Below are 13,146 nucleotides of genomic sequence, written 5' to 3' on the forward strand. Positions count from 1 at the left end.
CATGTTATTAGTTAACAACTTTTTGATATCTTTCATAGAAAATGAAACATATAGGCTCAAAGTGGACGGTTCTTGTGGCATTCTATTAGAGTGTTCAAGGTAGTTAATACGAAAGATTTGATGAAAATACTGCAGATAAATGTTGTTGAACGATACAACCTGATGCCTTCTTCAAACGATTTTATCAATATATCGAAGGCAGCTCCAAAACCTAACGTCGAACAGGTGTGTTGCCTCTGGCTAAATAATATTTTTTTTTGATTTACAAATTCACTTTTGAAGGAAATGCTGGTAGCTCAGGGAATGTTAGTTTCCGCTGGCCTGATGCCAAAAACTGTATCAACAGCTTCACCGTTTTCATTAGCCTTGGCATGTTTCATTGCGAGAGTTCCTTGTAGACCCCAAGCAGACACTGTAACTTTGAGCTTCTAAGTTTTTTTTTAAACTTTTAATACGTTCATGTTACAGGACATGCTTATCAGCCAAATGGTGTCAACTATACCTGCTGAGTTCCGGACTCAATATATGAACCAAAGAGTGAAAGGATGGGAGGTGAGATACGTACACTGCTTTAATGTTGTTGATACAATCCAATAAGATTCTAATGATTCTAAAAACTTTTAAACACAATTCAAAATAATTGAGTAATGTGTCGGCTGGTCCGTTGCACTTTTTGAAAAATTTCGAACGCCCGACAAAGCTTGAAATGGCGAATGGGGCTGTCTCGGTCTATTTGAAGGCTGAGAAAAGCGAATATTTTGGGCGCATCTGTCTGTTTGAGGGAAAGACAGGTCAATGTTTTTTTTTCAAAAGTCCGACATGGACCAGCTTCAGATCGAAAATGTAGTCAAGCTATGAAAATGAACCGAATACAAGCACTAACTACACTAAGATATTGCCTTGAGAACTTTCCAGAGCTTTTAATTCATTTCCCGGGAACTGCTTTCAGGTATTCATTTGCACAATATCTAACATGTTAAAAAGAAAAGGTGTCAAAATCACAAAACATAGGGACAGATCAGCACATCAAGGTGTCCCGCCATTTATGCTCAAAATTCAAGCTATTCTTATTGCATGTAACCACCATTTGAAAGAATGCAATGATTGGTTTGACAGCTCTCATTTAATTATGGTGAGTATGGAAACTTGGATATGGAATGCTAAACTTCAGAACTTTCCAGAACGACAAAATTGCTATTTATCGAAAAAGTCGTTCATACGTTGCGCAGTCGGCTGCAGAAAGGATCATAAATGTTTACAATGAAGAAGTGAGTCTGGATTTAAAATTTCATATCTTATGATCACTTACGCAATCACATTATTACAGCTATCAGTCTTGCAAAAGTTAATGTCGGGGAGTGACCGGATTCCGATTCTCCGTGAGAATCTGCAGGTCGTTGAGTAGTAAGGAAATAGTTCCAAACTTGGCTTATTTTCAGAAGATGAGAAATTCATACACTACAATCATGGAATTGAAGGAGAGCATGGAAACAATTGCTCGTATAGCACAAAAAGAAAATAAACCTAGAGGAGTGGAGTCATGGAAGCATGTAATATGAACTAAGAAAATGTTACTGTTTTTAAACTTATTTCAGATCGAGAAACTGATTCCATGATGTTATATTCAATAACCACGCTATACAAAATTATCCCATTATTCGATAAAGAAGTGAACATCCGATTTTCATCTAGCTCTCCATATTGAACTCAAGCTGATAATGAATATTGAAAACATAAAATAAATTAATTCTTAATTTTTACTTGAAAACCTCCACGCCGGCCTGACCGTCGTGACGAAAATTTCTTCTGTGTGCATTGTTGCTAAACCTTGTTTAGGATGTTTTGTAGGTCATGAACTTTTCTGAAAATACTGCGTGACGTAACACTCTTCCCAACACGTACCACTCTTTCGATGTCTATCTGACACCGGCCAAATTGGAAGGTTAAACGATACACTCCCGATATTGCGTGCCTATCCGAGTCATTACTGTAGCATTTGTTGATGTTACGTCATAAACGACTATGTATTATGGAGGTGACAAATGACCCCTCGAGGGGATGACGAGCGCAGGAGTTGTGAGGAAGAAACACATACACACATGTATTTAGAGCAGAGGACCTGGCGACAGAGGTTTTTCCAATCGATATCTTTTGTGTATCTTATTTCAAAACCGGCAAACAATTTCAAAGTCAGGAGAACCCGAAAAAACTATATTTTACCTTAAAAATTGATTATTTCGATTTTTAAACAATTTTATTGAACCACTCCGTTCTTTCTTCCCCACTTCGTCCTTATTTATCTTTGACTGCCTCGCAATGCTCTCTCGTCTTGCTCTCTCTTTTCGTCTCGTCTTTTTTGCGCTGTCCTTCCTATCTTTTTTGTTTTGTCACCAGAATAGCCTGGCATACCTTTATCGCGTCTCCTAAGCAGAGTATGAATTAAATTTATGCGAGAATTAAATTTATACGTCGTACATTCTTTAAAGAACTTAATTGTTGCCCAAATTTAAACACAAAACTCTTTCCTGAAGTTCAATTTCTTCTTTTTTTTTGCAAATTTCTTTCGCACTACTTTGCCTTCTTGTAGTACCAAAGATGCTCATCTTCATTTTTTTAGCAATGCTTCGTCGAGCCGTCACCAGTTTAGTGTTTTATTCAGAGAAGATTCATTATAAAATCGAAAAAATGTCATTTTGCAAAATTTGTGGGTTTCTATCAATTTTTCATTTGCACGCCACATTTTTAATGGTATTTAATAGTTCTGTTGTGTTTGTACTGTTTATTCGCCTTCCTGCTTTTTCCAATGCCTATTTTTGCAGAATCATTTTTGCAGATGACACCAGAAGATGAAGAGCCAGCACAGTTATCAACAGAAAGAGATCAAGCCACAGTGACCCGGGAAAGCCATGCGGCAGTTTCGGAAGCATCAGAAACATTTGAAACGTTAGCTTCAACACAGGAAGGCACTCGGGAAACATCGTCCCGGATGAATGATCCAATTTCTTCATTAAATCAGGCGCGAGACTCTGATCAGATTCAAACGTCTCCTCGGCCAAACTTACTGGATGCCCGATCCAATGCAGCAGAATTATCAAACTCAGCAAAAAACTCTTGTCCTGAAGTCTCTGGAGCCTCAACAGACGACCAATCCCCTGATGATGTCCCCGCACCAGATCTCGTCCCACTTTGCTCTTCTGATTGCGTCCAGTCTCCAGTTTCTTGTCAGAATGACCGCTTGCCAGTTCCACCTCCACCTCCTCGGAATCAGACGGCTGATGAGCTGAAAGCCTTCTACGCAGCTCGCAATCGAGAATATGAGCGGCATAAGAGAAGTACTGGATACGAATCTTCTTCGTCCGAAGATGGATGGTGGGTATTTATGCTACGATCAAACTGTCAAACTGAAAAGAAATCCGAAAGAGAACAAAAGAAATCATCTCGATCGAAATAGAATTTTTTTTATATTTAGTTCTAGATTTTTATATCTCATCATTGAAAAAAAATCAATTTAATTCCTGAAATGTCGTTTTTCAGGATAGAAAAAGGTCACTCCCAGCGTTCCAGAAAAAATGGAAGACAAATTTCCAATGAAGGTGATGTTGTTGAGCAGTCAACAATGAGCAATCAACCGAATGCATATGCAGAAATGTAAGTAATCCATTCTGAATTATTTTTCTAAATCTGACAACACTGTCAGTAAAATAAGAAAACTAACAGTTTTCGTTTTTAGTGACGCTCAAGACGTCGTTGACCCAGCCCGACATTTGGAAGACGTCGGAGGAGATGATCCAGACAATCGGGTCATGCGCGCAAATCAAAACGAGGGACCCGATCAACAAATAGAAAGTGGGCGCGCAGAAGACGATGATTCAGACGAGGTAGATGAGGAAGATGAAGAGTCCGATGCAGAAACATTTGAAGCGATTACTTCAGACTCACCACAAGAATACAATCCTGAAGTATTGTCTCTTGTAAATAGGCCAATTTCTGCATCACATCAAACGTCAGCCTCTGGTCAGACTGAAGCAGATTTTCAGCCTATCATTCTTCGTGACCCATCAAATGCAACAGAACTTCCAAATTCAGCAATAAGTCCTACTCTTGAGATCGCCAAAGCTTCAACAGAAGGCCAATACAAAGATGTCCCCGGTCCCGATCTCGTTTTCACACGCTCTTCTGATTGCGCCCAGTCTCCAGTTTCTTGTCGAAAAGACCGTGTCCCAGTTCCAGCTTCAGCTCGTCGGAATCAGACGGCTGAAGAGCTCAAGGACTTTTACAAAGCTCGCAATCGAGAATATGAACAGCACAAGACAACTACTGGATATGAATCTTCTTCGTCCGAAGACGACTGGTGAGTTTTTTTTTTCTAACCGTTTACGAAAAAATATCTGAAAGCGTTAAGACATCATTCAGACTATAGTAAATCCTATTTTCATCGCAGGTCTAAATTTTTATTCTCTAAAAGCTGAAATATAGTTTTTATTTTCAGGATAGAGAAAGGTCCCTCCCAGCGTTCCAGAGAAAGACAAACTCCAAATGAGAGTGATGTTGTTGAGCGATCAGAGACGAACAACGAAATGGATGCATATGCAGAAATGTAAGTATGCCGTACTGAAATTGTTTTCTAAATCTAGCATCAACTTCAGTCAGAAAGTTCACAATTTTTGTTTGTAGTGATGCTCATGACGACGGTAATGAGCCGTCCCGACATTTGGAAGATGTCGAGGAAGAAGTTCCAGTCAATTGGGTCACGCGAGCGGATCAAAACGAGGAAGCGAAGATAGAAATTGAAGATGCGGAGGACGATGATCTAGACAAGGACGATAAAGAAGATGGAGAGTCCGATGCTGATATTCCAACGACGAGTCAGTTGGAAGAAACCAGAAAAAGACCAGCAACAATGGGACCATCTGGATCTACTGCATCAAAGAAATCCAATAGTGAAACCAACCATCAAGATGAGGAAATCGGGAGAACCCTTGAGAGTGCAAAGCCCAAAAGAAAACGCAAATCTCAAAAAAACTACTTCAGTTCAATGGAGAGAAAAAGACATCAAGCCGCATCTCAAAGATATAAATCGATAAAGGAAACGGAGAACAAATCGTCGACCGCAGTTTCTTCCAGCTCGATTCAAGAGGAGTATCCAGCGGCTCATGCTCATGGCGAGGTTCAACTGCAAGTTCGAGTTCACTTGTCACCAGCAGTCGGTCATTTGGAAAACGAGGAGGACGACCTTCTTGCATCTGGACCGATCGTTCTTCTACCAACAGGATCGTCACAAGAGCTTCCTCCACAAGGCATGCGATATAGGCAGTCTCATTCTTCACCCAGCGTCCCGTTTGGTGTTCAGAGGGCTGGTCAACATGGAATCAATAATGGAGCATTAGAGAGGTTAGCGTCTTTTTCTCTTTAAGAATCTTTTAAATTCAAATAATTGCTGTTTCAGAAACTTCCGAGATTATCACATTGGAGAGGATGCCGCCGGCCCATCCACGTCAGCTGAAGCCACTGCGAACTACACAGATTGTGACACGTCAAATGGACAACCAGGTATAGGGTGAGTCTTTATTGTTCCTTGTCTAGAAACGGTACTAGCCTAAATCGGGGTACTAGCCTAAACTCTATTAATCAGGATTTCCTCGAATCGGAACTAGTTCCAAATTGATTCGTTTCGAAGGCAGTTGTGTCAGAATTCAGCCGTTATTTTAACTTCCAAATGCCTAACATCGATGGTTTCATCTGAAAACATAAATGTATATCTAAAAATACCTGAATGTATTAATTTTAGACAAGAGCCACGTGTCTTCCCAGTGGATAGACCTGCTGCAAACTTCGCGGAGATTGGTGCAATAGACCAAATCTGATTTCATATCTTTCTAAATGTTCCTTCCATGTCGTTGTCTGAATTTTCGCAGCTTTCAGCTACTTGTTTTATGTATCAACGTAAAAGTATTTATTGTGAGCATCGATCAAAATTAAAATGTATTCTCATCTCCATCAAAACAGGTCAGAATAGATGTCAAGCAATCTTCGAACCGAGAGACATCTAAACCAATCATTCTGATGAATAAAAGAATTTGAAAAACGAAGAATGACTGCAAATTCAGCTCAGCAAGTAGACCAAACACGTTTTTTAGGGTTCTTCATGTGTCAATCGTCCTAGTTCACAACGAACATAATTCTTCAATTGAGCCAAAGAAAATACCCGAAAATCGTCCAGTTCAACTAACTGCATCTTCGTTGCTGTGTCGCGCTGACAGTGGATTTGTGTTCTGTCTCATCTCTCTTTTCAACTCCTTCTTGTGTTGGAACGAATCGGTTAAAAGTGATAGTGGAACCTTACCTGCGTATCGAATCAAAGTAAAGTCATCAGATCTTGAAGAGTTGCTTTAGTTCCTGCTAGACGAGCGTTCTTAATTTCCGATTCTAACGTATGATTCACAGACATCGTCCAGCTTGAATACCTGCTTGGCTATTTTCTTGTGCAGTTACCAACTGAGTTCACAGCGAGGAAACTGGTGTTATGCTGGTTGTAACTAAACTGCTTCTGATCAAATTTTCAGACCTGCCAACATTGAATTAATCCAGGCTTTTTCGATCGCAAAGTGCGCGAGACATCACATCCGTTCATAGGCACATCATTTGCTTTCTTTCAAATCTCTCGTTTCATTTCCTTTCTGGTCTGAAACGGGTTGTTTATGATAGAAATAACAATGGAATCTTACCAGCATGTAGAATCAATGTAGCGCTATCGAATCGCAAAGGTTTGGTGTTGTTCCTGGTAGACGAGCATGATCACTCTGCGACAAGCAATTTCCAAATCAAGAGACATCTAAACCAATCATTCTGATGGAAAAGATAAGTATTTTTTCTGAAAACGTTTTCGGCAGTTCTGATCGCAGCAACAAGGTGTATCCGAATTGCTCATAATGGGGTTTTCTTCTGCTGCCTTCAATCACCGTCATTTCTCGATTTGATTCTCGGTCGAAATGTGATTTGTCTGAAAAATGACCACCTTTGTTCGATAATTTTCGAAAAAATAACTCACCTCTCTTTTCCTATTCGCAACGTTTTATTCACAGATCACAATATGCATTTTGACACTGTATTGAACAGGAGAATTTGTCGGAAGACGTTGCGTATCACGAATGACCGAATCATGCCTTCCAAACTGACTTTTTTCGTCTCCTGTGTTTGTAGAGTTCCTGAAACAATTTGAATCATCTTTATAAGAAAAATTCAAGTAAAGAATAGTTTTCAAGTAAAAATAGAACTGTAAAAAGACGAAAATTTATAAATTTATTTCATTCGTTTTCAAATATGGCGGGAAAACGTACCGTACTCTCATTCGTGTCGAGACCCTGCAGGCAAATATGCGTCTCCTGGCAGCGTGCCAAGTGCGCTGGTCGATGTGCGCGCACACACAAAACGACAAAAGGGTGTAGGGAAGAAAGATACTTAGAGCACATTGAGAACACGATTGGAAAACGCGACGAGAGACTAGAGAGAAGAGGCGTAAAGAAAACAATTTTAAAGGGACACACGGTGCTGCCGTAGTGTATATTAATTAATTTCTAGCTAATTAAATCAAAAAATTCATTTTCAACTTGAAAAAATATTTAAAAGAAGATATGCGTCAATTTTTAGCAAGAAAAGTAAATCTTTTAAAAAATGTTTTCCAATTTTTTTTTTCAGAAAACTGTCCGGACCCTTTTTATTCTTATGGCCGAAACATGGCCGAAGTACGGCGCTTTAAAGATAGCTGAAAATCCGTCAATTGCAAAAGTTGATCTATTTGCACCGCTCTGCAAAAAAAATCAGGCATTTTTTAGTGTACGGATTATACTACTACGCTAGAATTGGCTTTCGCTAACGGTGGATGTTTGTGAAAAGCAGCAGCAGGAGAACATAATTCAACGATGGCGAGTCTGAAGACGTGAATTTGTTAGAGTAAAAAGCAACGTGGCAGGAGTTTCCTGACCGTGAACTTCAATGGCAACTGTACTGGAAAAGTACAAAGCGGGTATTGGAGCTGGCCGATGTCTGTGATTTACGTGTGTCTATCGCAGAGTGATACTGCTCGTCTTCCAGAGCTCATGCCAAATCTTTGATATTCAAGGCGCTACATGGGCGCTATATGCTGGTAAGGTTCCGTTGTTAGCTATATCAATAACAATTCGTTTCAGCATAGAAAAGAGGTGTAACGAGAGATTTGAAAACAAGCAAAGGATGGATGTGAAGGTGTAGATGTATCGTGCATTTTTCGATCAAAAGACCCTAGATGTGACAGTAGTTGGTTGTGTGCAAAGCTGGAGTTCGGAGATGTCATGTCAGAAGAAGTGAGCTGTGAGAGTAACAACCAGCATGACACAAGTTTCTTCACCATGAACTTTATCGGTGACAGCACTGGAGGAAAGCAAAGAAGATATTCAAGCTGGGCGATGCTTCTGAATGATTCAATTTTTGGAATGCGCTCGTCTACTTGGAAATACGCCAAATCTTTGATTTTCGATAGCTTCACTTTGATTTCACATGTTACAAAATCTAGTTTTCATATCTATAAGACAGTTTGCTGAAAAACGAAGGACATGAATAAAAATATATTCTCGAAATTTCGTTCATATGCGGCCTTTGAGGAATTGAAATTGCGAGTTCACTGTTGGAGGTGCCGGCTAAGCTTCTATGGACGCCGAGCGATAGGGTACGGTGGAGGAGATTAATCTGACAGCCAATGTCATATATGAAAGCGGACCGATAGCCGCGCATTGTTGGAACACAAATTACTGTATACGTCCACATAAAAATGCATATTGTAACTTTCAAAAATTCTTTGAAAATTATTTTTGTCCTCTCTTGTAAGTAGTATTTTTTCGCACCAATCTAAAAATCAGAATTTTCCATCCTTATTCTTCGATTCTGTCATTTTTGTAAGAACAAAACGGAATTATTTCAATTCCACCTTTATTCCTGGTTTAATTGTTTCAGCTGGCAAGAATTCAAAAAATGTTTAGGCCTCCTTTTTATTGGTTTTTGTAATGGGTGAGCATGGGAAACATCAGAGATGGAACGCGATGTACAGAAACGTTGGTATACATATGCATTTGAATTTCGTCGGCACCTGTTTTCGCTTTTATTTTTCTCTGGATGTTTTGGAGTCTGTACGTTGTTGAGCCGCTACTCAGTTCGCAATCGCGACGACAACACAGCTTAACTTGTCTTGATGCCAAATTCCAAATAGAGATTCACTTCCACGATGACGTGACCCTGCTTGTAAACATACGGGCCCATCCACACATATACTCCACCCACGCACATTTCGCAATCACTCTCTTCCCTTGGCGGATCGTTCTTCTCTGTTTCTCACGACGTTTTCCTGTCTCACTTTTTTCTTTTTTCTCATACAAAGGCGGCCGGAAAGAAACGTTTTCCGATTGGCCTGGTCTAAAACAACCGTTTCTACACAATTGATGGCTTCGAATCTTGGTTTTCATGGCGTTCAATAAAATACTACCGTAACCAGAGATTTTTTTTCAGGGTTTTTAGAAAAAAAGTGAAAACCAGACACAAAAAGAAATTCTGTAGAATAAAAATTTTTTTAGGTTACGGTAGTTTTTGCTCGAGGTATTTGAGCTCCCGAACCGTATATATATATATATGCATATATATATATATATATATATATATATATATATATATATATATATATATATATACCTCCAACAGTGAACTCGCAATTTGAATTCCTCAAAGGCCGCCTATGAACGAAATTTCGAGGATATATCTTTATTCGTGTCCTTCGTTTTTCAGCAAACTGTCTTATAGATATGAAAGCTAGATTTTGTCGTCACAAGACTCTGCTGGTGCACGGACCTAAGGGGTCAAATGTTTAGTGCCTTCCAGTCGGGAAACGATTTTTGAGCTGAAACTTTTTCGGAATTCTCTTAATCATTATGTTCAAGGAACTCCATTTTTGATTATGTGTCAATCAAAGAAAATGCAGAAATTGTGCGAGAGATTCCGCCTGCAACCAATAGTGAACCCATAACAACTCATTACGCTGCCAAGAGTCAATCCTCAAATCGTATAGCTCCCTCAATCCCTTCTTTACTCACTCCAATTTTGTCAGAAATGTACTCACCTTGCCATTAAAATTTGGCTCTCTCACTTGGAAATATTTGGAGAGCCACAAATAGGGCTTAACTCATAACATAGCAAAATTCAGAAGAGGGCAGATAGACGACGAGAGTAAGAAGGTGATACTCATCTAGGACAGCAGCAACGAGAGTGCGCTTCTTGTTTTGATGACTATTAAAGGATACAAAGCAGACGCTTTAGCAATTGTGATTTTGACCTTTCCCCGTTTCTAATATTTCTTTCTCTAGCATTCAATTTCAGAATAACTTGTTTTTCCAGGAAATTTTGAATATTATTGCCTTCCTTCTGACTGAGGAAATTCACGCTATGTTCCCTGAAATAAAAGATCCACTCTTGAAAAGTTAGTTCGAAATTCGTATAACTTTTCACTCTCTCAGTTTTCTTATTCCAGGATATACATGTCCATTATGCTCAGTAAGCTTCTACAGCAAATCCGGACTGTATCATCATCGCAAAAACCACCATAGAAAGTATACCTGCTTAATATGTGACAATGTCGACCATTCAGAAGAAGATGTCAGAAAGCATATGTTAGAGAAACACAACCATGCTAAAATTGTGCCATGCGGACATTGTGACCTTGTTTTCGAAAGTTTTTCGCATCTTAGACATCACCATGTCTTCTCGACTAATTCTAAAAGAAAATGTGGACCGGTTGAACCGATTGCTGTTAATGGCGATAACCCAGGCTATGAGCAGCTTGGCGCTCTATCTTCATTTGAAAAAATTACACATTTCTCTAAAGAGAAGTTGAAAAAAGAGGGGCCAACCACCGTCGCAGATTTCGTTTCATCCAAAAACGTTTTAAAGGATACTTTCAATAAAGGTAAGTTGAGGACAATTTTAATGTGCCATTTAAACCAAAGTTTACAGAATATTGCACTCGATTAGTTGTTACCGCTCTTGAAGCGGAAACGACCCGCATGGGAAAAACATCAAAAATCAAAAAGCTGCAACAAAAGGAAGAGAAACAGGCTTCATCGAAAGGTAATGAGATGAGTCATATATCTTCTAAACTAGACATTTTCCAGCTCTAACTCCAACTTCTGATTCTACGGTAACTGAAGAACAAACAGAACACGAAAAAATATATCAAACACTTGTCAACAAAGCTGTGGAGATGATTTTGAACCGTGGAACACATTCCAATGAAGATTTGGTGTCAGTCTCATTCTGGGAGAAAATGATAGTTTTTGCGGATTTCAAAGTCACCAACTATCTTAAAGACAACGCTAGCAAGGCACTCGTAAGATAAATCAAAATACTTTTGAATGAAACTTTTTCTATTTTTAGAACTTACAAGAGTATCTGCAAGATTTTTGAAATGGCGATTCAAGACTTCCTCCCTCCTCATGTAAATGTATCTCTATTGAACTGGAACACCTCGACTATTTGTGCACATTGCTGCTTCTCTTGATTATGTAATCATTTTCCTCTACCATTCATTTTTTTTTATTTCTCTACTTGTCTACATTTTTAATCTCTCTTATTAAATTTTGATTCTCCAAAAACCTATTATTCTCCCCATATTAAAAACGAAAAATAAAATAGAATATATATTTTAAATCTCACAAGAAAATCACGAAAAATCGGCTGGTAGTTCTTTGAGAACTTATAAAGTAAACGAGAATTTGATTCACTGACTGTGAGAGCGGGAATGTCTGCTTGGTTTTGTGGAAATGATCACCTTGTAGTACTATCCGGCCCTTTCACACACCTTGTAAGGCATTAATAGTTAGAAGGTTCTGAAGAAAAGGAAGAAAGAAAAATATCGCATCTATCTGTAACGTCAAAATGGATTTCGTAGCACCAAAACAAAAATTTCCTGTCCCTTGTCCTTTAAATTTGGAAAAATTGTATTCTGTAATGATTCAAAGTTTTTTTTTGAAATTTTAAAGTTTTTCGCTAATAATATTATACATAATAAAATTTGCATTTTGCTTTCTTATCATATGTTATCCGCTTAAATCCAGCACCTACAATTATATCCCAAGAGATAATTTGGGGTGTTTGTCCAACTTGTTATTGGACTACCAATGCGAAAATACTTTTTGTTCGTTTTCATTTCAGTATGCTATTACGAATGCGATGTTATTACAGTTTTTTGAAGACTCTTCATCAGTTACCTGACCTATAAAATTTCAGAATTTCCCATTTTCATGGGATACTGTATTTCGATTATATTGTAAAATCCTATGAAACTGTTTCGGTCATTTTTTTTGTCTCTCCCTTTATTAACTTGATGTTGTTAAGGAAATGTTTTCAGATGCCTCGTGCTCGCAACAGCACCAACAATTCCACCGAAAAAACCCAGAAGAAAGCAGTTGTGGTGATAGAAGAGCACCACATATTTTTTCGATGGGTTGAGCTGACTATGGTTGTATTCTTCTTGTTTCTTTTCACAGACTACTGTCACGAGTACAATTCTAGCATCGAGTTCCGGAGAATGCTGCAAAAGAAGCGTGAATGAGGGACTGTCTTGGAACATGTTCGTGCAAACCAGAGGAAGATTCTATTTTTACAAGTCTTTTTTCTATCTTCATTATTGTCTTATAAACGACCTCTATTCTGGATGAACAACATCTGACATTTCATAAAAAATGCAAAAATGGATAAAACTCCATTTCTCGCAAATCCTGGATTTCTTTAAAAAACATTTAAAAAAAACGTTTCCCGCCAATAACTTCGAATCAGAGAGAATGTAGACGATAGCTGTTCGCTACCTTGCTTGTGTGCGCTGGTGTGTGGTGGAGGCTGTGTGATGGTGGTGTTGTAGTAGAAAGAGGGGTAACCAGAGGGACCATTGCCAAGGGTCACCTACCAAACCATCTGTAGACAATCCTGCTCTTAGCATGCCACAGTGCCTATTATGTCCCCCTCCCAGAAGAGAAAGAGAAACAATGTGGGCGTGGTTTACCACACCATCTGCCTGTCCCATACGATCCGTCCGATTGTCACCTTTCTCTGGGTCTCCTGCTCTCTCGTCTACGC

The 13,146-nt window shown here is 38.9% G+C and overlaps 3 protein-coding genes across 3 annotated transcripts; all 3 read left to right on the forward strand.

Annotated features, from left to right (window-relative positions):
* Window positions 1-486: 486 nt before the first annotated feature.
* CBG27414 lies at window positions 487-1,616 on the forward strand (the record flags this gene model as incomplete). The annotated part of the gene is made up of 6 exons (XM_045238800.1): window positions 487-552; window positions 950-1,132; window positions 1,182-1,268; window positions 1,328-1,393; window positions 1,440-1,550; window positions 1,596-1,616. 6 exons carry the CDS (start codon window positions 487-489, stop codon window positions 1,614-1,616), a joined length of 534 nt encoding a protein of 177 aa, XP_045099781.1.
* A 1,217-nt stretch (window positions 1,617-2,833) lies between these two features.
* CBG27415 lies at window positions 2,834-5,864 on the forward strand (the record flags this gene model as incomplete). Its single annotated transcript, XM_045238801.1, has 7 exons — window positions 2,834-3,369; window positions 3,535-3,648; window positions 3,731-4,351; window positions 4,490-4,597; window positions 4,675-5,391; window positions 5,447-5,557; window positions 5,789-5,864. 7 exons carry the CDS (start codon window positions 2,834-2,836, stop codon window positions 5,862-5,864), a joined length of 2,283 nt encoding a protein of 760 aa, XP_045099782.1.
* Window positions 5,865-10,683: 4,819 nt separating this feature from the next.
* CBG27416 lies at window positions 10,684-11,478 on the forward strand (the record flags this gene model as incomplete). The annotated part of the gene is made up of 4 exons (XM_045238802.1): window positions 10,684-10,981; window positions 11,029-11,142; window positions 11,187-11,401; window positions 11,449-11,478. The coding sequence occupies 4 exons, from the start codon at window positions 10,684-10,686 to the stop codon at window positions 11,476-11,478; spliced, it is 657 nt and encodes a 218-aa protein (XP_045099783.1).
* Window positions 11,479-13,146: the final 1,668 nt, after the last annotated feature.

This window comes from Caenorhabditis briggsae, assembly GCF_000004555.2.
Source record: "Caenorhabditis briggsae complete genome, chrX, whole genome shotgun sequence".
Classification (NCBI taxonomy): domain Eukaryota; kingdom Metazoa; phylum Nematoda; class Chromadorea; order Rhabditida; family Rhabditidae; genus Caenorhabditis; species Caenorhabditis briggsae.